The sequence below is a fragment of the Passer domesticus genome, chromosome 15, assembly GCF_036417665.1.
Source record: "Passer domesticus isolate bPasDom1 chromosome 15, bPasDom1.hap1, whole genome shotgun sequence".
Taxonomy (NCBI): Eukaryota; Metazoa; Chordata; class Aves; order Passeriformes; family Passeridae; genus Passer; species Passer domesticus.
In genome coordinates this window covers 13,789,970-13,815,067 of record NC_087488.1, presented here as the reverse complement: position 1 = coordinate 13,815,067, position 25,098 = coordinate 13,789,970, and the positions used below count along the sequence as shown (strand labels likewise).

General features: G+C 47.4%; 2 protein-coding genes across 9 annotated transcripts in view; both read left to right on the top strand.

Moving 5' to 3' along the window:
• SMURF1 (SMAD specific E3 ubiquitin protein ligase 1) overlaps nucleotides 1-6,194 on the top strand; it is a 44,825-nt gene extending 38,631 nt beyond the window's left edge. For 2 of the 4 annotated variants that reach the window (XM_064389844.1, XM_064389846.1), the window contains exons 16-18: nucleotides 254-455; nucleotides 1,275-1,350; nucleotides 1,995-6,194. In XM_064389844.1, the coding sequence (XP_064245914.1) occupies nucleotides 254-455; nucleotides 1,275-1,350; nucleotides 1,995-2,094 (378 nt within the window). In that variant the 3' untranslated portion in view covers nucleotides 2,095-6,194. Of the gene's footprint in view, nucleotides 1-253; nucleotides 456-1,265; nucleotides 1,351-1,994 lie in introns of all 4 variants that reach the window. The other 2 variants (XM_064389843.1, XM_064389845.1) reach the window with 1 other exon arrangement.
• Nucleotides 6,195-7,314: 1,120 nt separating this feature from the next.
• Nucleotides 7,315-25,098, top strand: part of RNF216 (ring finger protein 216) — a 75,770-nt gene continuing 57,986 nt past the window's right edge. Inside the window, exons 1-5 of one of the 5 annotated variants that reach the window (XM_064389997.1) lie at nucleotides 7,315-7,340; nucleotides 8,046-8,158; nucleotides 21,807-21,935; nucleotides 23,044-23,180; nucleotides 24,141-24,989. In XM_064389997.1, coding sequence (XP_064246067.1) covers nucleotides 21,869-21,935; nucleotides 23,044-23,180; nucleotides 24,141-24,989 — 1,053 coding nt within the window. In that variant the 5' untranslated portion in view covers nucleotides 7,315-7,340; nucleotides 8,046-8,158; nucleotides 21,807-21,868. The other 4 variants (XM_064389996.1, XM_064389998.1, XM_064390000.1 and 1 more) reach the window with 4 other exon arrangements.

The window sequence follows — 25,098 nt, the reverse complement described above, 5'->3', positions numbered from 1 at the left end:
GCATGGGCTTCTGACTCTCAGTTTCTTGTGAAAGTTCTGATGCTGGTAAAGCACTGCTTGGGGTCAGTTTCACTGCAGTCAAACTGGAGAGATTTGCTGCCAGTTCTGTACTGGTTTGGAAGGTTACCTTGCACCAAAAAGGTGGATGAAGCACCTAAACAATGCCAGGCTTCATGACGTGGTTGGATGTGTTTTTATAACTGCAAACCTGAAATTACTCTGGGCTTTAAAGCGCTTCCTAATCTTTTAACAGCTGATCATAGGAGGCCTGGATAAGATAGACCTGAATGACTGGAAGTCCAACACCCGCCTAAAGCACTGCATGGCTGACAGCAACATTGTCAAGTGGTTCTGGCAAGCAGTGGAAACGTTTGATGAGGAAAGAAGGGCAAGGCTGCTGCAGTTCGTGACGGGCTCAACGCGTGTCCCACTTCAAGGTTTCAAGGCTTTACAAGGTGACTGATGTGGAGGCTGAGTTAATCTGTGGTTGGAGAAAGATAAAAGTGGTGTAGTACTTACAGGCCCCTTGTAAAATATCAGCATATTACTGGATAAGTCAAGCACTTGCAAACTTCAGAGCCTGAGAGCAGTTTTACATTTGTCAGCAGCTCAGCTGCTGCTGAGCACTTTGGCAGTTGCTGATAGTGATGGAAGCTGGTGAATCTGTTACTGTGCATGCTTTGACTGCTGTCAATTCTGGCTTGTCAGTCTCCTCCAGCTCTGTGCTCTGAGGTTCAAATCGTTCCATGCAAATATGCACAGGGATATATGGCTGAATAAAGAACTTTTTCATGTGAGAATTGCATGCCCCTCAGTGTTCGGCAACAAACCATTAGGCTTTAAAGCAAATTTCTGAAAATTGCAGGTTTTTATAAAAAATGGCAGTGTCCTTGGCTGTTCTGATCTCCTGATCACATTCCATTTGTTGGCTGACAGTAAATTGATGTTCAAACTTAAAATACTAGTTCTGTTTTGCAAGGAAAGCCTTCATGCACTTAAGTATTTTCATTTTTGTTGGTGCAGCTTCATTAATATCAAATTTAGCAGCTTTCCAAAATACCAGTCTGTAAAATGATTGTCACAAACAGCCCTATCTCTTCTGCCATCTCTTCATCAGCTGCAAATATCTCTACAGATTTAGCCTAGGACATACTTAGGCTTGCAGCTGGAACTGTAATTTCCTCTCTTGCTTTTTTATGTGCAGCAAAATGTGTGTGTGTGAATGATGCTTTGTTGAAGTGCATTAACTAGAATGTCTGTCTAAGGTTCTACAGGCGCTGCAGGACCCAGACTGTTTACCATCCATTTAATAGATGCAAACACAGACAACCTTCCAAAAGCCCACACTTGGTAAGATGGAAACACTCTGCTTCCTTTCCCTTTGTCTTGATGTAAAGGAGTCATCTCTGTCCTGGGCTTGGCATGTGATACACATGGGTGACTCCAAGAGTGCTCTGTTAGCTTGGATGTATCTGTACTCTGCAGCCAGCAAAATAATTTATCTTTCTTAAAGCTTGTCTATACTATCTGTGGTTTTCATTTATTCCAGAGGTGATTATTCTGGGTAGTGAGACGTTTGTAAGTTTATTTCTTTATTACAATTTATTATTGTCAGATGTCGAATGTTGGAAGCTCGTGCTGTTGGTGCAGTATAGGCATAGCCTGAGCCCTTGCACGGAAATCTCACTCCATCACAGGCAGGAAATGGTGTCAGCAGCAGCAGACTGTCTGCAGGCAGGGCAGGGGGTGGGCCTGCCTGATGTGTTGCTTTTTCTTTGCAAGTCTCCCGCATCTTCCTCTTCCTCCTCCTCATCCCAAACGCTGCCCTGTTAAGCTGTGCATTCCTGCTGTAGAAATAGTTGTTTTTCATCTTGTCTCCTTTGGCCACTGAGACAGCTGAGAGTTTTTACAATTTCTATCTGTACGTAGCCTCTTTACATTTTCCCCCCAATAAGCACTTCAGATCCATCAGTGTTTTGTTACTTTCCCTGCAGCTTTAACCGGATCGACATTCCGCCTTATGAGTCATACGAGAAGCTTTATGAGAAGCTGTTGACAGCTGTGGAAGAGACGTGTGGGTTTGCTGTGGAATGAAAAAGCAACCAAAGGAAACAGATGCTAGCTCATGGACCACCAAATCAAAAGCTAGAAGAAGCTTGCTGTGAACTTCCTGCTAAGCTGTCTGATACATCTGAACTCTGACAACTTAGAGATGGGGCTGTTTCCCTTAGGTCGCTGGTGGATTTGGGGGGGAGGGTCGGGGCTTTTCTTGGTGGTTCCCAACTCTATTTTCTCCCCTTTGTTACAATAACCCCTTCCCTCTTCTTCTATCCCCCCTGAAATGCAGCCAAATTCAGCATTTGGCTTCGGTTACACAGGATATTCTGCTAGATTTGTAACACATATTGTGATAGGGTCAGCGACCTGTGGGGCTTTTTTAATAGGAGAATCAAAGTGTATTTGAGAATGAGCTTAATTTGCTGAGGACTTGGGACTGGTAGGTCTGTCTTAAATCAAGGTTGAGCCTTTGTAGAATCCAGCAGGTGCAGAGTGTCTGACTGGCACCAGAATTTGCATTGCACATTTTAAACATCTGTTTGAAAAGCAAACTTCTAGCAGAAAATACCTCCATATGAACACTTAACTGAAAGGTAAAGAAATCCAAGTTCTGCCTTAGCAGGAAGCTCCCAGTGGAAGCTGTGGCTCACCTTAAGAAAAGTGAAGGAATCTGGGACAGCTTAAATGGTATTGTATGATTTCTTTTTGGTTGTCCTGGCTGAAATCTAATTGTTTTGCACGTGAAAACAATTCTTCCCTCCAGCAGAATTACTTTCCATCATTTGTTCAGACGTAAGTACCTTGCAGAGAAGCCTTGTGAGGAGCAGACAGAGGATAAAAATCCATTCAATCCCAAAGCTGTGATTTCTGTGCCACTGTTTTACCCAAGATGTGTTTGTGTGACTTCAAATTCTAAGACTCACATGGAAATCACTAAAAGTCAAGTTAACAGAACAAACTCCTGCTTCAAATTTTTTGGCCTTGGGAAAGGTTTATTTGGAGATTGAGGTAAAAGGGGAACTATATAGTGAATACATTCTAAATGTTACAGAAAGCTATTGGAACAATTTATTACTTCAGTTATGTAGGGATGAAAATTTCTCCAGAGAGCCATAAGGCTATTTTTTCCAATATCTGAAACTAATATTAAAAGCTTTGTTCTCTAACACAGGGGAAACAAAAGCAAATCCAATACCTGAATGTCTTGATTTGAAACACAGGTGTCTGCTGAGGAAGGCAGGAGCCTCCCTTGGAATGAAAAATGTAACCCGCTTCCCTCCAAATTTATTATAATTGTGAAATTAAGGCAGAGATATGAGAAATAGGAATAATGGCTCTTTACTATGTATAACAAGGCAATAATACAGAAACACTGGCTTAAAGTGACAGAGTCAGGCTAGGAGCTGTCCCCTGTTGGTCAGGGTGGAGGTGGCAGCCCGAGCTAGTGGTGGCTGCAGTCCTGTTGGAATGGTAGATGTGGTTCTGTTGGAGCAGTGATCCTGCAGAAGGGTCTGGTCTTCCTCTGAAGGTCCAGTGTGGTTATGTAGCTCTTGTCCTCTGGGAATGCAGTAGGTGAGGGCTGCTGTGGTGTTCCAAATCTCAGATTATATCCAGGTAGGAATGCTTGGTTCCTCCCCCTGGGTGGAGCATCTCACCTGTGATTTTATGAGTGGTGCATTGAGGCTCGATGGCCCATTGACAACAGATAATTCCCCCAGAGGGAGTTACCAGGGATGTGTCATGGAAGAGATAAACAGCACTGCCCCACTTGGTTTTAATAGATTGTGATGGAATACATACTTCTGGTTACATCTTACTTTGTAGCCTAAGACACTGAACCACTAACATTTTCCAGTTGGCACACCAAGATGAGGCCGTATTTTAACGAGTAACATGGCTTCAGAGAGACCCAGTTATCTATCAGACATGTCTAAACTTAAGCAGACTTGCTTGTATAGGATTTTTTTTTTCTTTGGCAAGCCTGATTTTTTAGAGAGATTCATGACTGAACCACTTAACAGTTGTTACATTAATGGAATAATGCATTGAAATTCAGCTGTGGGTAAGAGACTGTCCTTAGGAAATGTCTACTGGAATACTTCTATTTTGTCTTTTTATTTCATTGCATTTGGTAATAGCTTTAAACTGTGATAGGACAGAAAGTAGACACTTGTCAAAACCTGGCATCTTCTCTGTTTTGTTTGTTTGTGGTTTTCTTTTTGCCATTGACCATAATTCTTGTGATTTGTTGTTGGGAGTCGCATCGGAGGTGTGAAATTGCACCATGTTGTGAGATTTGCACAGGGTGGCTAAAGATGCTCATCCTGCAGGACTGTGCAGGAGAGGCACGTTCAGCCCCCTGTTCTGTAGGGATCTTTTGGCACTTGGAGACCAGTTTCTGCAGTTCTGGTTGTTGGGATGTGCAGCAGTTGGCAGACAGCATCCCTACAGTCCCAGGCTGAGTAGCAGAGTCCCCACAACCCTGGATTTTCCAAATTGCTTTGAAGTCAAACCTGTTCATAGAGTGTATTTAATCCTTTCAGTACGTTTGAATGTGCAATAAACCAGTCAGATAGGAAAAATGCAAAACGGATTATTGCCCAAAAGCTTTGCATGCAGTCTCATGTGGAATTTTCACTAAAAGAAGTGCAAGAAATACCCCAAAACCCCAGATACTAAAGCCCACCCCTAATAAAAATCCTGTCACACCTGCAGCACAACTGGCTCAGTACAAACCAAGTGAGGTGAAGGGAAAGGCCCCTGATTTGGAGATCTATAGGTCAAGTAGCTTTATGTCAACGACCCAGTTGGCATAAGATAGTTCCTAATGTCTTTGCTAGGTCAGTGTTTTATTGAATGCACAAAATAAGAATAGGCAAGGATTGTTGTTTCGAAAAGTCCGTCTGTTTTTTGCTGTATTTAAAAGCCCTTGTCAAGGTACCTCCTCCGTGCTGACAGTAACAAGAATAGGGCACTGTCTTTTAAATTATTTCAGTTCTCTTTTCAACAGCTTCACCACCTCTCCCGTCGTGTTGTCTTTGCAATTTTGTGCCACTTCAGTGACGACAGAGACATTTTTTGTCTTGTTCCGTACATGCATTTGAGGCAGGCCTTAAAGCTGGTTGGGTGGATGGAGGAACAGCAAGAAGTGAGGCAGAATGGCTTTGGAGCCACGACCTGTTCTTCCTGGCCAGGGAAGGACAAAATGCCAACAGGAGTTAGCACGGCTTGAGCCAGTGGCTCCCAGAGGTCTGGGATAACCTCAGCTGTCTGAAGTTGTGTCCGTTCCCACTCGGCCTGCCAGCACTTGAACTTGGTTGTCACTCCTCAAAGTTGCCCAAAGAAAAGCGCGGAGTCGCGTGTTCCCGTTGCCATCCCACGTCCCACCGTGTGCATGGACACTCTGGGAGGTGACCCCAAGGAGGGACCAGGTGCAGCGTGCGTGTGTGTGTCACCGCCGTGCCACAGCAACCCCGCAGCCCTGCCTGGCACTGCTCCTCAGCCTCTACTCTACGCTCAGGGATGTAGGAGAGCACCTCTCTGCTCGTGCGTTCCAGCAGGAGGGAGCCGGGCTGCATGGCTGTCAGCGTTCTCTTGGGCATTACCTTGGGCAAGACCCTGCTCCAAAAAGGCTGCTCCAGACGGTGCCAGCAGCTCAGCAGTTTGTCCTCAGTTCAAGTCGAGGTGGTTGTAAAACCCAGCAGATTTTGTAAATTACTGATCCAGCCGCCAGGCCCTCTGCAGCCAGTGCCCAGCTTCGGGGCTGTGTGGCACAGCAAATTCCCAGAAACACAGTATGGATCTGGTTTTAATCTTAATTTTTTTTTTTCTGTTGTTGTTGTTGTTGTTCCTCAACCACTTTATAATGTATTTTTTTAATTTATTATTTTGTAATGTCATGTTTAAGTATTGCTGCTATCCTTGTTATTCTTCCCACTGTTTTTATTGCAGATTTATTTTGTGGAAGTTGTACACTAATGTTTCATTTTATGTCTAAATCAAAGTATTTAAGGAAATACTAGTTCTATTTAATGTGGTTATGGAACCAGCTGGAATAAACAGTGATTGTATAGTAGGCTGGACCCAGGAGGTCATGTTCATTTTTGTTACATATGCAATAAACTCACAACTTTAAACTCTTGGTAGCTACTGTTTTGTTTGTTGAAATATTTCTGGGAATCAGAGGAAAAGAGTGGACAAAGTATCAAACTGCAGCTGATTTAACAGGTCTGTGATGACTGCCCAGATGAAGTTCCTCCTCTGCACGGAGAATACTTTGTTTCATTAATCACTTAATCTTTTTCCTTTTTTGTCTCCTTATTTGTCCTGATACTTTTCCAAAACCTCAGTTTGCAGAAAGAAATTACAATCTTAATGAAAGCTGGAGAAAGATTCACTGATGTTGATGAATCCTTGCTTTCCTGTTTGGTTTGTTTTGTTTTGTTTTTCCCTGATTCCTGCTGTTTGCCAGTGGAGAAGGACAGGAGCAAGCCCAAGGGCTGCAGCAGTGCCTTCCCTCCCTGATGCTCAGAACTGGGGTTTCTTCTGGCCATAATTTGGCTTAATAAATAAATTAAAAAGGAAGGAGTGCGAATGAAATGCTGTTTGTTATTTGAGTGATTTCACAGTGTGAACAAACGAGTCTGCAGCAGGACTGACCGATTTCATCCAGTCCTTCAGTGCCCTGCCACACCCTGACACCTCTCGGTCTCTTTAATAACAACTTTTTGTGAAGTTTTCCTGATTTGGTGCTCAGAGAGAGGGGGATCCCTGTGGGCTGCTCCAGTGGGTGGGCTGTGCTCCAGGGCTTCTCCAACACCTGAACCTCTTGAAAACTCAATTAAAATGTTCCCATTTCTCTTAGGAAATCATGCGGAGCTCAGCGAATCGGCTGTCTCCTTTTCTGGCAGCTCGGCAAGTCACTTAAATTCCCTCAAAGTCGCTTCCATGCCTCAAATTCCATTTTCTGCCCTTCCTGCAGGACGCCCCCAGCTGCAAACGCGGAGCTCTGCGGGCGTTCCCTGCCACTCGCTCGGCCCCCCAGAGCTGTGGTAGACTTGGGGGGTCCTGTGCAGGGGTCCCGGACCCCCCTCCCCATTGCTGAGTCCCCCGAAAAGCGCTGAACCCCTCAAAAAGTGCTAAATCCCCCAAAAACTTCTGCCCCCCCCCAGCCCCGCCCCGCTCACACGTGCGGCCCTGGCCACGCCCCCTCCCCACGGGAACACCGCCCGCCCGGCAGGGGGCGTGGCGCGGCGCTGCCCGACCGCCCCCCTCTCTCTATGGTAGGTTGGCCGGGCCGGGCCCGCTGGCGCCGGCCGTGTCTCTGTGGTGCGGGGCGGCGCGGTCACGTGGCGCGGGCCGGGCGGAAGCGGCGGGAGCGGCGGTTAAATGAAGCGGGGCCGGTGAGTGCCGGGGCCGCCGAGCGCCGGGGCCGCCCCTCCGCCCCGCGGGGCCGCCGCGTGCCGGGACAGCCCCGCCGCCCCGGGCCGGCCCTGGGCCCCGCCGCACCGGGCTGGGGCCTGTCCTCAGGGACGGGTCGTTCTCTCCCCGCGTCCCCTCAGGGCTCGGTGTCCGTTCCGTCCGTTCCTCGTCCCCCGCGTCCCTTCAGGGCCGGTCCTTCCCCTCTCTCCCCGTCAGGGACGGGTCCCCCGCGTTGCCGTCCCCGTGCTCCTGCCGTGCCCCTCCGCCTCCCCTCGGGGCCGGGTCCTCGCTCCCCGCTCTCCCTCAGCACCGGGGCCCCCCCTCCGGCTCCCCTCAGCGCTGGCTCCTTTCCTGCGCCCTCCGTCCCCTCAGGGCCGGTCCCTTCTCCCCCTCCCCGGGGCCAGGGGGTCCCTTGGCCGCCCCTGTGACCCCCGGGGGACCGGCGCTGCTCCCGGGGCTCCTCACGGCTCTGCCGGTACCCCGCGCCGGCGCTTTGGAGCCGGGGATAACATGGAGCTGGTGGGCAAAGGAGGGTAAAAGATCTTTCTGTTCTGACCCCTGTTCAGGGTGGGAGCACTCGGTGCTGTTGGGACATCTCGACGTTTCAGGTGTCTGCTGTGGGAGCTGCTGCAGGAAAGGAAACCCCAAACTCAGCTGTCCTCGGAGCTGAGGGATCAGTGTAAGAGATACTCCTCTTCCTCCTCTTCTTTCCCTTCTCTGTTGATCCAAGTGCCAGCCAGCCGTGTAGAGCACAGCCTGGAAGTGTTAGTGTACACTGCCTTTATCTAATGAGTTTTTCTGCCCATGGAACTGACCTTGTTCCCCAGAAGGCTGGGGGCAGGTGGGGATCCCACCCAAGGCTTCTGAGGCTGACGAGCTGTGGGGAGCTCCAGTGTGTGTGAAGAGAGGAGTGTGAGCTCGCCCGGGGCAGTGCTTTGGGGTGGGCAGAATGCAGATTGTTTCAAAGAGTCATCCCGTGGGTGCCCGGCTTTGCAGCTGTGCTGGCTGGAGCCCTGGGTGGATAACGGCTGCTTGCACCTGCCAGCCAGCCTGGGGAGCTTTTCCTTTCATCTCACGTGTGCCTATGACCTGGAGTGCTGTCTTTGAGTGTCCTCCAATGCCTTACTTTAGAATCTTACTGACAGATGCTTATAACAGTTTTCATACAAATAAGTTTAGTTGTTGATGTTTCTGTTCAGTTTCTTATGGTTTGGTCACTGCTTTGAAAGAGAAGAGCTGTTGTTGCTGCTGTGCATTTTTATTTCCATAATCCAGGCATGGTACTGAGGGACCAAAGCTTGATGTCCATGTGCTTTTCAGAGTGTTTCCTCCTGTGTTTCTTTCCCTTTGGAGCAGCAGTTCTGGGGGGTGCCTTGGTGGCTGAGAGGCACAGCCAGTCCCTAACACCTATGGGCACATCTCTGCTTCTCCATTCTGTCTCTGTGGAGGTTGATTCCTCTTTCTTAACAGTCTCTGCTCTCCCACCTGATGCACTTTGGAGCTCTTGCAGGTTTCCAGTGGTAGCAGTGGAGGGAAGGGCAGGTGTTTAGACTGGCCTTTGCATGCTCAGCTAATGTGGCCTCTCCTGCTTTCAGAGAGGATGGCATCAGGGTTTTTCCTCCAGCAGCCTGTTTGGAAGGTGAGGCAGGAAATCTGAGCCCCATCATTCTGCAGATCCAAATCTTGAGCAGCTTCTGGTACACCCCTGAACAGGTACAGGGCCTGTGCAGCTCAAACCATGTGGTAGAACCCACTTTGTTTAGGTAGGAGGATTCCAGGCACAGCTTTTAACTCCAGAACTCTGGGATTTACGGCTTTAACGTGTGCTTTTAAATTCTAGGGTGAATGCTGTGCAAAAATTCCACTGCCTTACATCAGGCTTTCTGCAATTGTAAACACGTTAATAGATTTCATGTGCTGGGTGTCTTCGTGGTGCGACTGGATGTTAATAAACAATCATCTTGACAGGAGTTTGTGCCTGGAACACCAAGACTTGGGAAGGGACTCAGACAGATTTCCTGAAGATCTGTAGTCATTCAGCCTGCTTGGAGGTGCTGCACTGTGGTAACAGGCTTTCTTCCATCTCTTTTGCTTGCTTCCTGGGATGTTTTCCTTGTGCTTGGCCTGGCTGCAGGCACTCAGGGCAGGACCAGCAGTTCCTAGAAGAGCACTTGGGGCAGGTGTTACTGGTGATAAGGTACAGTCAGGATCCCAGCAGGGTGCTGGCAGCCTGTCCCTGGCCTGGAGTTTCAGGAGCTGCCTCGGAAGTCCAAATTCCGGGGTAGACCAGTGCTTTGTCTGCCTGAGAATGCAGTGGGCGTTCCTGCTGCTGGCGAGACTTGTGCTTTGAAATTGGACACAAATCACTGAAAAGTCCTGTGGCAAGAATAGGTGGGGCAAACACACAATTCCGGCGGCTCCGGCGCAGCTGGAGAGAGGCAGGAAGCATATCCCAGGGGCCAGGAGCTGATTAGCAACCTGGAGTGGCACAAACCCAAGTGCAAGAGACGTGGAGCCCTTCGGGTGTTGTTTAGTGCCTGCTGGAAGAAGCTCCCATTCATTAATTTGGAATGGGTGTCTTATTTTTATTTATATCTTTCTAAAGCCATTGTGAGTGGTTTGCTGTGTCTGAGCGCCAGCAGTGCTGGGTGTTGGGGCTTGCCACTGGCTGCATTCTTTCTGGGACAGTCAGAACTGCACCACTAATTCCTCTCATTGGAAGTTTGGAGTTGTTTTTTTGTTTTGTTTTGTTTTTTTGCAGATGGATTTGATCTGGAGATATTTTAAGACTCCCTTTAAATTACTGAATTTGGACATTATTGTAACTACTTAAAGACAAGGCTTTAATAGTCTCCAAAGCCTGTGTGTGCACTGAAGTGATGGTGGGGTTTCAAGCAGTTTCATGTAACTGGGATTACTCTCGGTAGGACCAATCCCAGTGGGACAGGTGCCTTTTTAAATGCAGCAGAAGGTGTGAAACACACGGCTGCCTGGGGACAGCAGCTGTCTCCCAGGAGATAAGGTCATTTGTGTACAGGCTGGGAGTTCCTGTGTTTGAAATGGAGCTGAATAGTGGGCTGGTCAACATTATTCCAGAGTAGTTTTGTTTTTGAGGAGGTTACTGGAAGTGGGAGATATGGGAAATTGGGGAGGGGTAGGCAGAGAAAACAGGAAAAAGAGGGGGAAAAAAGCCACTTAGCAGTGTCCTGATGGCTTCAATAAGTTATCCTTGTCAAAGCACTAAGATGAAAGATAACAAGGAGTGTCTCACTGAGCTGGGATAATCTCATTCTCACCAGCCTTTATGTCACTTTTATAGAATTTCAAGTTTATTTTGGACTATCTCGGGAGTGATGTTTTTCCTCTGGGTCAGTGCTTAAGGGCTTGCAATGGTTTTAAATTCATAACGATCCTCGAGAAAGCTTAATTCCTGAGGATGGGAAATGATATTCCTTCTGAATGACACCTCTCTCGTAATTACCAGCCCTGCTGTGGTTCCCTGCCTGTGTTCATGAGGGGAACTGTCAGTGCCTGATTAAGTGGAAAAAGCATTGGGCTTTAGGGAAGGATTTCACTGTGGGGCAGCTGCTACCCCCAGCCACGCTGTCACCTCGCAGTGTTCCTGACCCAGGTCAGCAGGAATTTAAATTAAATGTGTGGATTCCTCTCTGGCTTTAGGGAGCCCCACTCCTGTGCTGATGCTGGTGGTGCCCAGCTGCTCCCAGGGTGAGTTTTGGAGGCTGTGGTTGCCCCTTGTAATGAGAAGCGGAGTTGATGAGCTGAAATAAAACTGGGACTGTTTGTGGGTGGCAGGGTGGCCTGAAATGTTTTCAGTTGGCCCTGGAGGCCAAGCGTGGTGTTGCTCCCTCAGCCTGCAAGGAAGCCAAGCTACTGCTTGCATTATTCAGAGAAACATTTGGATGGGATCTGTAGAGGCATCATGTGATGCTGCTCTGCAGCACAAGGTGGTCGGGATCTGCGCTAGCTGGAATCTGTTTTTGGGTGAATAGAAGAATGAGAAATGGCCTCAAGTAATATGTTTTGTCCAAAGGCTTCTGTACTGTTTATCCAGACTGACATGCTCTTACCAAGCTGTGGGCACTGCTCCTGTTATTCCTTGGAGGAAAGCAGGCAGGGATTGGCTTTTTGCAGCCCTCGCAAAACCAGAGCAAGGAACAGATTTTTACACTTCTACGTCCAAATCCCATCCCAAAGACATGGTGCATTTTTGTGTGATGGATAGGGAAGGAAAACCTCTCCCTGATGCTTCTTGCAGATAATTTTTGCTTGAAGGCCAGTCTTGGAAGGAGCATTGGCCCATGTACCCCTGGCAAGTACAACTCTGTTGGGCAAACACATTTCAGGGGCTTGGCAGAGGGAAGGGACAGCAGTGCTGACAAGCTGCCTGCAGCACAGCCACGATGCTGCTGAGGACGTTCCTGCTCTCCCTGCTCTGCTGTCATGTGCTGAAATGCAATTTGAGGGAGATGACAGCAGCAGCAGCATAATGGGGAGGCAGGAAAAGCAGCTCTTTTTTCCTTTCAGGAAACCAGCAGGGTAGGGCATTTAATGTCTCCAGTGCTGCTGGGATTTCCAGCTACGGATGAGCAAGACCTGGGAGCAGTAACTTGCCTAATGTAAATAGTTCCTTGTAGATTGTTAAAGCAGAATCCTTTTGTAGTGGAGCTTCATTGTGTATCAACTGGGAGGTGCCCTTGGATCTGCCAGGACGAGCACAGACCAGCTCACAACGTCTGGAAACACCTCTGCCTTGGACACAGTGTCTGGAGAGTGCTCCTCAGCTCAATGTTTGTGTTTATTTAGCAGTTTGTGGCTGTTTTTACTGATCTTCCAGCCCAGGTAGTTAAATAATCTGTCTGGTAGTGCAACACCCAGGAAGAGAATTTCTGTTCTGCTGTGAGGACTCACCTGGTGTTGGACATGAGTGTGTTGACCAAGGGTGGGCATAGGATTCACTGTCTGAAACAATCTGTCCTTAGCAGCTGGTCTGAGTGCAGCCTGTGTAACCCCCTGGCTGTTGCTGTGGTGGTTTTTGTAGTCCTGTGCCTGTGAAGTGTTGGCTTGCCTTGGGATTAGTGGGTGGTACAGTCTTGTTAATCTACAGGACTGTGGAGCTGGAGAATTAAAGTGTGGCTCTTTCCTCACTTTTTGGCTCATAATTCATTCATTTGTGAACTTTAGTAGTCTCAGAAGGGATTGGTGCTGAATGTGGAGCATCTCTAAATCCAGCCACCACCTAATGTCACTGTTTTCTATTCTGATACAGTGGTACTTACCTCAAATGCAGCCTCTTTGCTTTTTGGCTATTTTAACATACTCAAACTCCACAGTAGCCACTGCCACGTGACGTGGATGAAGTCAGGCTGGACAACTGTCATGAGCCTGGAAGGCTGCCCTGGGTTTTCACTGCTGAGAGCTTGCTGGGCTGGAATTGGCTGCGAGGCTACACGTGGCTGTAAACAAAACTAAACCCAGTTTTACAAAGGCTGTTGCTGGAAAATCTTTTGACAAGTGGTCATCTGTGGTGCTGGAGCAGTAAGGAGATAGTTGCAGTTCTTCTGTCAAGTGCTGCTCCTTGCAGTTGTTGGGTGCAAGAGGCAGCTTATTTTTCACTCTTTCCAGCAGGAATTGGTGCAGAGCATGGATTTGTTGCTTAGGTGTTGGCACCTGTTTCACAAGGTTTCTTTTGGTATTTTACTCTGAGTAGGTAAGGCAATTTAAGATTTAAGACTGTGAGCTTGGCCTGTTGGCCCAGTCTGGCTCTAAACTGGCTTTTGTGTATATTTAAACCCTTAATTGATTGTGTAAAAGCATCTTTGCAAGTGCCTGACCTTGCAGTAGGAGCACATGTAATGTGAGTGTTAGGGATAGGCTGTGGCTTTATCAGCTTAAGCTGCAGTTTAAGATCTTCCCCCTTCTTGCAGTTCATTTTACCACCTCAATTCTGTTCTCCCAATTCCACCATGCTGGATATGTGGAGGGTATCTGATCTGAATCCTACAAAAACGTTTTCCAGGGCATTTCCTTTCAAAGCTGTGAGAAATGCTGGAGGAGCTCAGTGTGAGAGGAGGAAACAAGCTGTGGTGTGGGAGCATGACTGTCCTTAACAGGTATTGAAGTGAAACCCTTGTGAACATGAAGCCACAGCTTCTGCCTGCTGACCTTTGGAGCTGTGGCAAGTGCAGATGCTTCATGTGGCCCTAAAAAAGGGCATGGCTGTTGTAACCAGAATGTGTGACCTGTGAAGTCAATTCTTTTTGGAAGTCCCTCACTCTGGGATGTTTGACACCTGGAAGGGTTGGTGGCAGGCTTTTAAGTCAATAGTTCTGAAAGTGCTGTGCAGATTGACAGAGACCTTCTTTTTGCCAAGGTGGGCTGCTGCAGTAAATCAGATTTTTTTCCCTGTGTGCCACCTCAAGGTCAAGTCTCAGCTTTTGTGTTGTCAGCAGCTTTGTGAACAAGGTGAGGTGTGCTGTGCTTGAAAGCAAAGTTTTTTTGTGATAAGTTCAGGTCACATTTAAAATAAAGTAAAATACAAAAATACCCCCTTCCACATTTTTTATTGGTGGTGCATTATGCTTGTAATTTTTTCTGGAGCACAGCTTCCCAAGTGCAGCTTAGGTGGTTTCCTGAGCTGGTCTGATGGGCAGCTGCTCAACATCCAGGATGCCATCAGAGCCTATCAGTTCCTTGTGGTTTTCAAGTCCTCTGGCTGCCACTGGAACTGAACCTGACTCTGTGCTTTCCAGCCCTTTTGGTTTTGGTCTACTTAGCCCTCACTGCTGCTTTTCCCAGCAGTTTGCTGGCTGTGTGCAGCCTGCTTCTCCCTGCTCTCAGTGCCCCTGCAGACAGGGCTGTGGGCTGAGCAGGCTGCTGGTTGCTCATCAGTGTGAATGTCAGTGCCACTGCCTGTCCCAGCGATCTTCAATCCTTTATTTCTGTTTCCTCTCCAGTGAAAACAGTGCTAAGATGGGAACCTGAATGCTCCTGAAGACATTCATCCAGCTTGTTAAATAACTACTTAAAAGGTTGCACTTGGATTTCTTTGTTCTGTTAAGCTCTTTAAAGTGGCATTCAGGATGCCTTAAAAAAGAAAAGAAAAAAGGTAGGAAAACTACTGAGGATTTGGAGAGGAAATGCTCTGTCCTTTCTCCTGGAGGGATCTGTGAAGTACAAGTAACAGAGGAGCACTCTGCTGTATATCCTGGGGCTCACAGGGCATTCCTCCTGCTCTTTTCCATGTGGCTGCTGGGTTTATGGAGAAGAGAAGGCAGCTGCAATTAATGCTGTGTGGAGCTGTGGAGGAATGTGCAGCACCTGGGGTTTGTGGAGTCCAGCTCTTTAAACCCACAGGTGACTGAATCTTGGTGCTGATCAAAGCAGCCCCTGGCTGTGAGTTCAGGGAAAGGAAACTGGAAGTAAAACTCACTCTGCAAGCAACAGAACTGCAAATCACGTGCTCTTCCATTCATCCCCACCCTTACAGCACAAAATCAGAACAAATGAGTTCTTCTGAATGCTGGTTTGGGAGATGGGCTGTGAGCAGGGCAAGGCTGGGTTTGTGTGTAGGTCTGTAGCCACGTGCTGAGCTGCTGGTGTCTGAATTGTTGCATCAACATGAAATGCCAAGCTGGCACCTGTGTTTGTGATGTGGGAGGGAGGTTTTGGATTTAGGGGATTACACTGGATGATCTTGCACATGCCAGAAGTCTGAGGCAGGCAGAGCACTGCCCTTTACAGGAACTAACTCCAGGGATGCCTCCTTCTCCCTCAAAACTTTGATTTTTCACGTCACTCTTAAAATGAGCTGCTCAAGGTAAAGGCATTAACTCTCTTTTCCAACTAGAATTTGTAATTTTTTTTTTCAGGACTCAGCTAGGGGGAGGGAGAATGACAGAGCCAAAGGTTTCTACCTCTTGTGCAGAAGTGGCATCAAAACGAGGAGTCTTGTGCTATTCAGGGAGGTGGGATGATAGGGAGCTCTGTTATTTGCCAGAGGGATTGATGGGGGTCATGGGAAGGCACTGAAGTGTCCAGACCTTGACCTTGATGCCAATCACCAGGGAATAGCTCAAAGGAATGGGAAACTTTCATTTGTGTTGCCCAGTTTTGGAAAATGAATGCAGCTGCTTCAAAACAGTTTTACATTTTAGAGAGTAGCTCACAGAGCAGATATTTTGCTAGGAAAATGCAAATATTTTACAGGTTTGGGAAGGAAAACTGGTGCCAATGTATGTGGCCAGCTGTTAGTGAAATAGGTAAAACTGGGTACATTTCCTTCCTCTTGTACTTTGTGTTTCAGATAAAAATGGTGATTGGGTACTTCAAATAGTTGATTAATAATTTATGATACTGTGACCTTGATGAAATGAAGTGCAAGTAAGGTTGATGAGAAGTCTTGTGATGTACAAACAGCCAAGATGTTTCCTGTAAATCCTGAGTGGGCTTAGAAAATGGGGAAAAATCTAAGTGGGGATTTGAAGCCAAGTAATCCCTAAATATCTGCTCTCTTGGTTGGCTCTGAGTAAGCAATTTTCGTTAGCCTGGAGCAGTGACACAGATGTGGCCTGTCCTGTGTTAATCTGTAGCCTCTCTTTTTGGAGCATCTCCTGATGTGCTCTTGGTCACACTCCTGACTGCAGTGACCTGTGGTGAGCCTGGGAGGAGAGGGCATCACTCCCTTCAGGGCTTTTCTCCTTGGCTAAGAGAGGGTGAGGGAACTTTTGGGAAGTAACTGGAAGCTGTGGTTGCTGCCAGATTCATTCCTCATTTCCATCTTCATTCATGACCTGCCCTGGAGCTGCTGGAGCCAGTTACAGGCTGGTGGGGTTTTGGAAACAGTGGCTGCTCTGCTGGGATACTGAACTCTGTGTGTTGGGTGTCTTATCCATCAGGGGAAAGTGAGCATTCAGGTTGGATTTACCTGCCACAAAACACTTCTTGTATTATATTTTGTTTTGGTGTGGTTAAACCAGTTCTGTGGCTTTCTGACCTAGAAATTTTACCTGGCTCTTTTTATTGTTTGTTTCAGTTTCTGTTCCTTGATTTTTCTCACATCTCAGGAATCCTGTCTTGCCCTTCTCAGAGAGTCTGTGTTTAAAATCCTGTGGTAAACCAAGCCAGCTGCTAATGTGGGAAACAGTTGGGAAATACTTTATAACTCACCAGCCAGTTCTGTTATTAAATGATCTTCAGGTTTGTTGCTTCTCTTCAGCACATGCTACAGGCCCAAAAATTGGTGGCAGAGCTGCGTGGATGCTCTTGTCATCAGCCTGCCCCTGGTCTGTGCTCCTGAGAGAGACTTTGGCCAGCACCTGTAGCAGACTGTGCTGCTGGAAACCAGGTGGTCTTTCCTGCAAGCCACTGCCCACACCCTCCTGCCTTCAGAGGCCAGGGTAAGGCTTTTGGGCTGGAATCGATGCTTTTTCCACTTTTCCCAGGCTTGGAACTGAGCAAACCTGCTGGCAGAGGCTCTGCTGCAGCCCCACGTGTTGACCTCTGGCTCTGTCCCTTTGCAGAGTGTGAAGCAGTGGCAGTAGCTGCCCTGTGCATAGCAAATAGAATTTGTTTGTGCCCAGCAATTCTTGTTGGGCTCATGATCAGGGGGTTTCTAATTTTCAGTTGGGATGACACTGCTTAACACGATCAACCACTGTTAAACTCTCCCTGCTTTTGCTCAGTGCCTGTTACAAGGAGCAGCCCCCAGCAAGTGTTGAACCCTTTGAAATGTTTTGGTGAAATGCTTGACAGTAAGTCAGGCTGGTTTATTTCCATTCTGTTGTGCTTTTTTTATTTTTTTTTCTAAAAAGACTGAATTTTTAGCTTTTCATTTTGGTGGTTGTCACAAGCCCTGCATTATTTAAGTAGCTTGTTTTAGCAGCTTGAAATAAGCCAGAAATTCACCTTGCTTGCAGGCTACCAGCAGACACGTTTGCTGCCCGCAGGCACAAAGTAGGAGTTGATGCTCTTCTGTCAGTGTAGGTGAGCAACAGTGGTGTTCTGTGTGGGGAGAGGCTAAAACACAGTGATTTGATGTTGCTGACATCTCTTTCAAGTTGCTCTTTTTTTTTTCCCCTCCCCCCCTGTTCATTTGGGATCTCAGTTCCTGCCTCCCCTGCTTTCTGTCTAGTCCTGTTGCCTTGAGCTGGAGCCAGACAAGAGCACTTTGAGCCTAGTCCCATCTTGGGTATGTGGGAGTTCAAGATTTCAAATGCTGTAAGTGTTGGGGGGGGAAAATACATTGCACTGTGTTGAGAAGGGGGGCTCTCCCCTTGGCTGTCAGTTGAAATTCCAGCACCATCTGAAGATGCTCATCACAGCACAAATGTGGGGTGGAGGGAGCAGATTTGAGTTCTGCTCCAGTTACTGCAGTCCAGAAACGCCTTCATGTATCAGGAGATTAAATATATGCACAGCACCAATGGTGCCTATTTTTAGGTTAAGCTAAAAATATGTCATGTGGTGTTTAAAAGGATTTTGAATGGGTTTTGGAAATCCTTGTGTAAGCATTCTGTGTGCTCCTGAGACCTGCTTCACCTCGTAGCAGCTGATCCCTTACCTCGTAGTAGTGGTTGGAAGCAGTGGTTTTGTGGATGATATTTTTGCATGTTTGAGGAGCTTGTCCAGGAAGTCCCTGTGACCTCAGCTATCAGTCTGAGGTCTTGTCAGTTCAGAGAACTGTTAAACCCAAGTCCCTGGTGGGCTCTGGTTTTCCCAGTAGCTGTTCTGTTAATGTGTTCTCCTCTCAACTCACTGTAGGAGGAACCATAATGGGAAGGATTTTATTGTCTGCACAGTGAAACAACTGGGGTGTGCTGTGTCAGAGGGTGCTGGGCACTGCCCAGGCTCCCCAGGGAATGGTGCCAGCCCCAAGGCTGCCAGAGCTCCAGGAGGGTTTGGACACTGCTCTCAGGCACAGGAGGGGATTGTTGGGGTGTCTGTGCAGGGCCAGGAGCTGGGCTCTGATCCTTTGGGTCCCTTCCAACTCGGGATATTCTATGACTGAGTTGTGAGTACATGGAGAAATACAGAGGTGAAATTGGGTGGGACCATGTCTTGAGCATGATGTGTCCTCCCTGCACAGTCACTGGGTGTCATAAAAGTCATGATGAGAATTTTGTCACCTGGATACTGCTACAGGGATTCAAAGCAAATCCAGCTTGGTGTGCTGTGGTGCAGGTGGGAGCCTTTAAGAAAAGAAGAAAAATGAAAAAGTTTGGAAAGTGTTTATCTGATTGCTTTGCTGTTAAAACAGTTCAAGTTTCCTGTCCTTGACTGTATTGCAGAAAAGCTGATGGGCATGTTAGAGCCTGCTTATAGGTAGCTTTATTCTTTGCCTATAAATAGGCTCTGAAATCACTGAGGTAGTGTGGAATAGCTTCTTTCCATCTGTCTTCCTTGCTTTTTTATTATTGTTTATGTAGGGCAAGACCCCAGGGTGGCTTTGATCTTGTTACTTCACATTCTTGGCGGCCTGGTGCTATAAACATGAATAAACTTCTTATTCATGCCACTAGATGGAACTGGCCCATGCTTATGGATATTTGTTTAAACTTCAGCTCTGTATTGAGTATTGACAAAATGAATTGCTAGCTCTTGGTGGAAGCTTGGCTTTTACCCTCAAAGCAGGGCTTTATTAAGCTGCTTGGGGTTTTATTCAGTCTGTTTTGAAGTAGGAAGAATTGCCACTTCTTTCCAGCCTTGGCTTTTTTTGTTGTTGCCTTGACTGTGTATTACAGTTAATGCTATTTATTTTATTCCTGCTTTAAAATCATTTTGGTGGTGTGTGCACACTTTCTTGTATGGAAGTGCAGATAGTTTTTTTTCATCCCAAATTTAATTTCAGATTATTCCCTGTACCTCTTTCTTACTGCTGAAGGTTGAAGTGTGCAAGTTCCTCTCTACAGGAGCCAGAGTAGCCCACAGAAAATACAACTTTACTCTTGTGGCTTATCCATCATTCATGGATCTGAACAGCTGGGGTTTAGCCAGCATTGGACAAAGCACCATTTGAGCTATTTGGGAGAAGATTTTTTATTTTTTTTTGGTGTCTGTGCTGAGCATTTGCAGTGTCACCCCCCTGGGAAGAAGCCAGCCCTGCTAATGCACCATGAGTCCCTGGAGAGGAGGAATATCCAACCACTCAGCTTTGCTTGGAGCAGATCTGAGCAGACACCTGTCCAGCCCCTGTCTGCACCACTTGGTGCTGCAAGGGCTGGTTTGTGGCTCTCACAAATGTTCTTGTTCCTCCCCAGCCAGTCTGAGTGATCCTTTGCTGTGTTTGCTTGGTGACCTTGGCCACCCAGGCCTACCCCTGCTCCCATTTCTCCACCTTTTAAATGGCAAGAAGTGAATTGATTTTGTTTGCTGAATGAGTAAGGCAGCTAAGGATGGAAAAGTGCTGTGCAGGGCTAGGTGACTGCTATGCACAAGTACCAGGGAAAATACAGCTGGAATAATGTGGATGTGACCTTTTCCAAAGGGCAGAGTTTGCACTTACAGTGACCCAGCCCCTGAGCTGCAGCTCCAGCACCTGCCTGTGATGGTGGAGCAGCACTTTCATGCCACTCTGGAAAATAAAGATTAATTTCTCCTTATAAGGCAGAAGATGAAGAATCTAGTGGGAACACCCCCAAAAATCTTGCTTTTCAGATGTTTTCAAAGCACCAGTGTGCCCATGATAACCTTGGAGCTGCTTACTGGAATTAGGATGTGCTGCTGAGGTATCAGGGCTCAAATACAGGGCAGTTGCATATTTGTGGTAATGCTGGTTAGAAGAGACCTCTTGCTGTTCCCTCATCCAATTTCCCACTCAAAATTGGACAGTCACCAGATCAAGGATCAGGTAAATGTGGATGTTTGTAGGCAAGCCTTGAAATCTTTATGCTGGAGGTTCCTTCTGAAGAAGGTTCCCTCAGGCACTAAGCCTGTGCTGCTGGGCTTTTATAAGTGATAAATTATACATTTTAATTTTTATTATTGTATCTTGTGCATCTGAATTCATTTCTTCATTTTACTATCCTAGCTGCAAATCCTGTTCCCTGCAGAGGAAGTTAAGTAGAATTACTGAGGGGGAATTTATACTGCTCTTGTGTACTAGCAAACAGGATTTTATAGCAGACCCACCATTTTCTTCCAGCTTATGCATCAGTAAATATTTAATAGTACAGATTCCTCTGCTGCAATGAGGAGATGAATACTTTCCAATAAAAGAAAAAAACCTCCTTTCTCCTTTCAGTGATCAAATTGTGCTTGGAGTTCCTGTATGTGTTCAGCCTCTCTGTGACAGTGGGAATGGAGAGCTGTAAGCTGACAGAGCATAAAATGGAAACCTCCTGTTTAGTTTGCAGTGATTCCTCTGGCCCCCTAATCCTGTTTGGAGCCTCTGGCCAATTCATTGTGCCTCTCTGAGAACAGGTGGGGGTAGCAAAGCTGAGCTTCAAAAAGCCCAGTCCTGTGAGGGAACCTGATTCCTGTCATGCTCTCCTTTTGGTGTGAGAGCAGATGGTGTTTCCTGGAATTTGTACCAAACCCTTGCTGTAAATCAGGGAAATCTCTTCTATAAAATAGCAGATGGTGGTAAGGAAGTGTTCCCTGGAATGTTCCTGTGCTGTTTCACAGTGCAGGCACAAACCACACACTCACACTGCTCTGCCCAGGGTGCAGCTCCCTTCTGACACACCAGCAGTGTGGGGATTGTGGAAGTGAGCTTGGAGCATCTCTGGTGCCTCTGGAGTTGTGCCTCAGCTTGGCAGCACTCGGGGAATTCAGGCTGGGAGGGTGCTGTTCCCCTCCAGGCTGCGTGTGACTTCCCTGGCATTAAGTGTGACAGGGATGCTTGCAGTGACACCATCTGGGGGTGTGGGATGCAGGTGGATGTGGGGATGCCCTGGGACAGCTCAGGCAAGGGGATTTTGCCCCTCTCACCAATTGATTGTGGCAGAAACAGCACTGTGTGGGTTGCTGCATTGCATTTTGGTTGGAAAGAGGAGAAGGTCCATATACTGGGAGGGCTTGAGTCCTGCTTGGGTAGAACTGCACCTCTCCTCCTCTTCTGTGATTGCACAGCTCCTCCAGAGAGACTTCTCGGCCTAATTGCACTCTTCAGTCTACTGTCTCAACAGTTGGAACACAAGATAAGAAACATATCTCCTTTCAGGTCCTGAGGGGGTGGTACAGAGAAATACTCATGTGGAGAGACTGCTGGGAGAGCCAGGAGAACCCCTAGCAGCTAAATCTGGGAAAAACTCCCTTAGGGTGAATCTGAGTTTGCCTGACTCCCTTGTTGGTTTTATTTTACCTTCCAGTTCCTCATGTGAGCCTGACTGCCATGCTGGGGCATTGACACTCTGGGGTGTAGCTGTTTAAAATGGCAGAGAGAGGTGGGAATGAAGAAGTGATTAACTTGAACAGCTTCAGCAATCACAGAGGGAAAGGTGAGTACTGATCTGTGCCTGTTTCCAAAACACTCTTGTGAAACTCTCCTGAGCAGGAGGATTCACAGACACTGAACTTGCAGGGAGCTGCTGGAGGTCTGTTCTGTCACATCACACACTACTGTTCCACTGACTTAGCCACCTACAGAAACTTTCATATTATGCAGGCATGCAAACTATTTGGCTCTTGTCTTTCTCATGTTGTACTGCCTCAAGGGAGATTGCTGACTTCTTGGGAGCACTGTGTAGAGGTGTTTCAGCAGATCCAAGGAGGATCCATCCTTCTGAGAACCACAAAGGAGACAGGCTGACCCTAAATTTATGCCTTCATAGGGCTGTGTGCATTGGCACTCTTCCACTAAGAGTGGAATTTAAAGTGAGGCTTTCTCTGTGTGCCTTAAAGGTGATAAATGAGCACTCATGCTAAAAAGTAAGCCAAAACATGTCAGATTTTAGGGAAAGCGTAGTTGCATGTTCTCTGTGCAGTACAGAAACCCTCTATTTCTGCCTTGAATATCTGTCCTGTGTTCCAGCAGCTTTGAGTAGCATCTGTGTTCCATTCTTGACAAACCTTGAGGCACAAGGTTGTCATTAATAGCAGGGTATCTTCTGCACCCACAGCCACAGCCTTATCTTGGCCCTGCATAAGGTACTCCTGCAAAGCCTCTCTTTCAGAAGAGGCTGAATTGCACAAAGACCCTTATCTCTCTGCTAGAATGCCCTGCACTTTAACAAAGAAAATTCAATGTCCCTGAGATACTGAAAGTTCAGGATTTCTCTGCAAAAGTATTCCCTACATGAATAACTTTTGCAGCAGCTTGACTCGTGCTGGAGTTCAGAGTGGAAGATTCTTTGTGAGTGTCAGAGACTGTGCCTGCAGTGCTGTTGTGATGAGCTGAAGCTGTGCAGGTGTTTTGCTGGAGGCTGAGGGATGCAGGAGTGGCTGTTACAATGCTTTGCAGAGGAATTGGTGACCTCTGAATGCTTCTTCCTGCAGTGCAAATGGGAAAATTGCTTTCTCAGCTGTTTCAGTGCTACATATACCCTGTAATTGTATTTGTTTACCTTGAGCCAACAGCTAACTTCAACTTTACTTACTGTTCTGCAGACTGGATAAACCACCGAGATGAAAGTCTCATCACAATATCAGATTCCTCAGATGAAGATTTGCCTTTGTTGCTGGAAATGCCAGAAAAGCAGCAGACTGAGGAAGATGATGATGATGATATAGTCATCTTAGCAGAGGTACCTGTTCATTGTTGTAGCTGCTGTGCTGTATTCATGGCCTGTATAGCCAAGCCTTGTGCCAATACCTGATGCATTCCTGAGTCCTGCCTGGTTATAGCAATCTACTTAGGATGTCTGAAATAACAGTGAAATGATGGCATTTTGCTGGCTTAATTTAGTCATATTTTGGGCACAGGAGGGGAGAGCCAGACTGTGGAACTGCATTGTGTATTTTAAGTTCTACTTGATGAAGGTTGTAGCTCCTGTAAAGTTGTCTGTTTAATTCCAGGAAGGTGGAATGCTTTGCAAGAGGACTTGATCTTCCATAAGGTGTTTTCAAACCTTACTTTGTTTGATTTATATGCTTTATATTCCTCCGTGCTATTTGCATTCATGTTGGTGTGTTGCAGGCACTGATATTTTTGCAGCATTTCATATCTATCTTATATTAAGAATATATTCCACTTTCCTGTTAAATTAACCAGAAGCACTGAGAAAATGGGTTGCAAAGCTGACCTTTCTGCTGCTTAGTTGAAAACAGCAGCAGAGAACACTCAGCTTCTGTTGGCATACAGCAGTCTGTCTGCCAGAGGCAAGAACAAGGCCAGAGATTAATATTTGGAGCTTTGGTTCCTGCCTGTTTAAATAAATTGGTGAGAACACAAATATGTCATCAGTTAGTTCTCCCTTCCCAGTCTATTTTACTGGAAGGGAAGTGGGTACTGAGGTGAGCTTAGGAAATTATTCCACTTTGAAAGTCCTGTGCATCCCCAGTTCTGCTGAAGGTTCCTGTAGCACCTGGGGACAGGCTGATGACACAGATGTGTGGGTTGAGTCCTGTGCTTTATTAAGCATCTTGCTGAACAGACTGTTTAACAGTTTGCCATCAGAAGTTTTCTTAGATGCAGAAGTATCTGGAGCAAGGATTCTGACACACAGACAAGAATTCCTACTTTGTCTTGTTGATGTCCTTTTCAGACCCCAAAGCCTCAGCAGCCTCTGCGTCCCAATGTCATCAGACCTGCTGCTCCATGGCAGGGTGCAGACACTGTGGGAGAAGGAGGATCCAAAAGTGCTGTGGAGCCTTTGAGCACAGACCTGCAGCATTCAGCTCTGCCCTGTCAGGGAGATGGGAATCACCTCATGGTGGAGAGCAATGCTGGACCAAGCAGGGAGGAGGGTGTGGATGTTGTCTTGCAGCAGCCAGGACCATCTGAGCTGAATGGCCCCAGATCTGAACTTGGAGGTAGCCAGGAGCCTGGCCCAAGTTTGCTGCCACTGATCAAGATGCATCCACAGCCTGCTGATAACACAGAAATCATTAGTCTGGAGAATGCAGACCTTCCCCCTCAACAGGAGGAAAGGATGAAAGCTCGGGAATGGCGAGGAGAGAACTTGGAGCCAGAGCAAAAACTTGAAGGAATAGCTGCTAAAACCACCCCAGAGCAGGAGGAGATCCAGGAGAAGGGTCAGCTGGAGCCCCGACCCTTCCCACCTCCGGATGAGCCCCGGGCTGTGGCGAACGGCCGTGCTCCTCAGCAAGGGCAGCCAGAGGCAAACCCGGCATCTCTGAGGCCATACGGAGGGAAGGCTCCGGGGCCAGCCTTCCCCCGGCCCGAGCCGCAGCAGGATGGCATTCCAGGCCCTGCCTCCCCGCAGCCGGCACATCCCCCCGAGGAGTCGGGTCAGCCGGCAGGGAGAGACAACGAGCAGCCCGGGCCCGCCTTCCCCGCGCAGGGCTCGCAGGAGCTGGGCTCGGGGGACGTGCCGGAGCAGGGAGCTGCTGGGCAGGAGCAGGACCTCACTGCTCTGCTCATCAGAGAGACAGTAAGTATTGCCAGGCTCCTCTGCCTCCTGTGTGAGTGATGTTTTCAGACAGGCTTTTCAAGGTGTGTGGAGTCTCATGCTCAGAGCACACAGCTGCAAATCCTCTTTG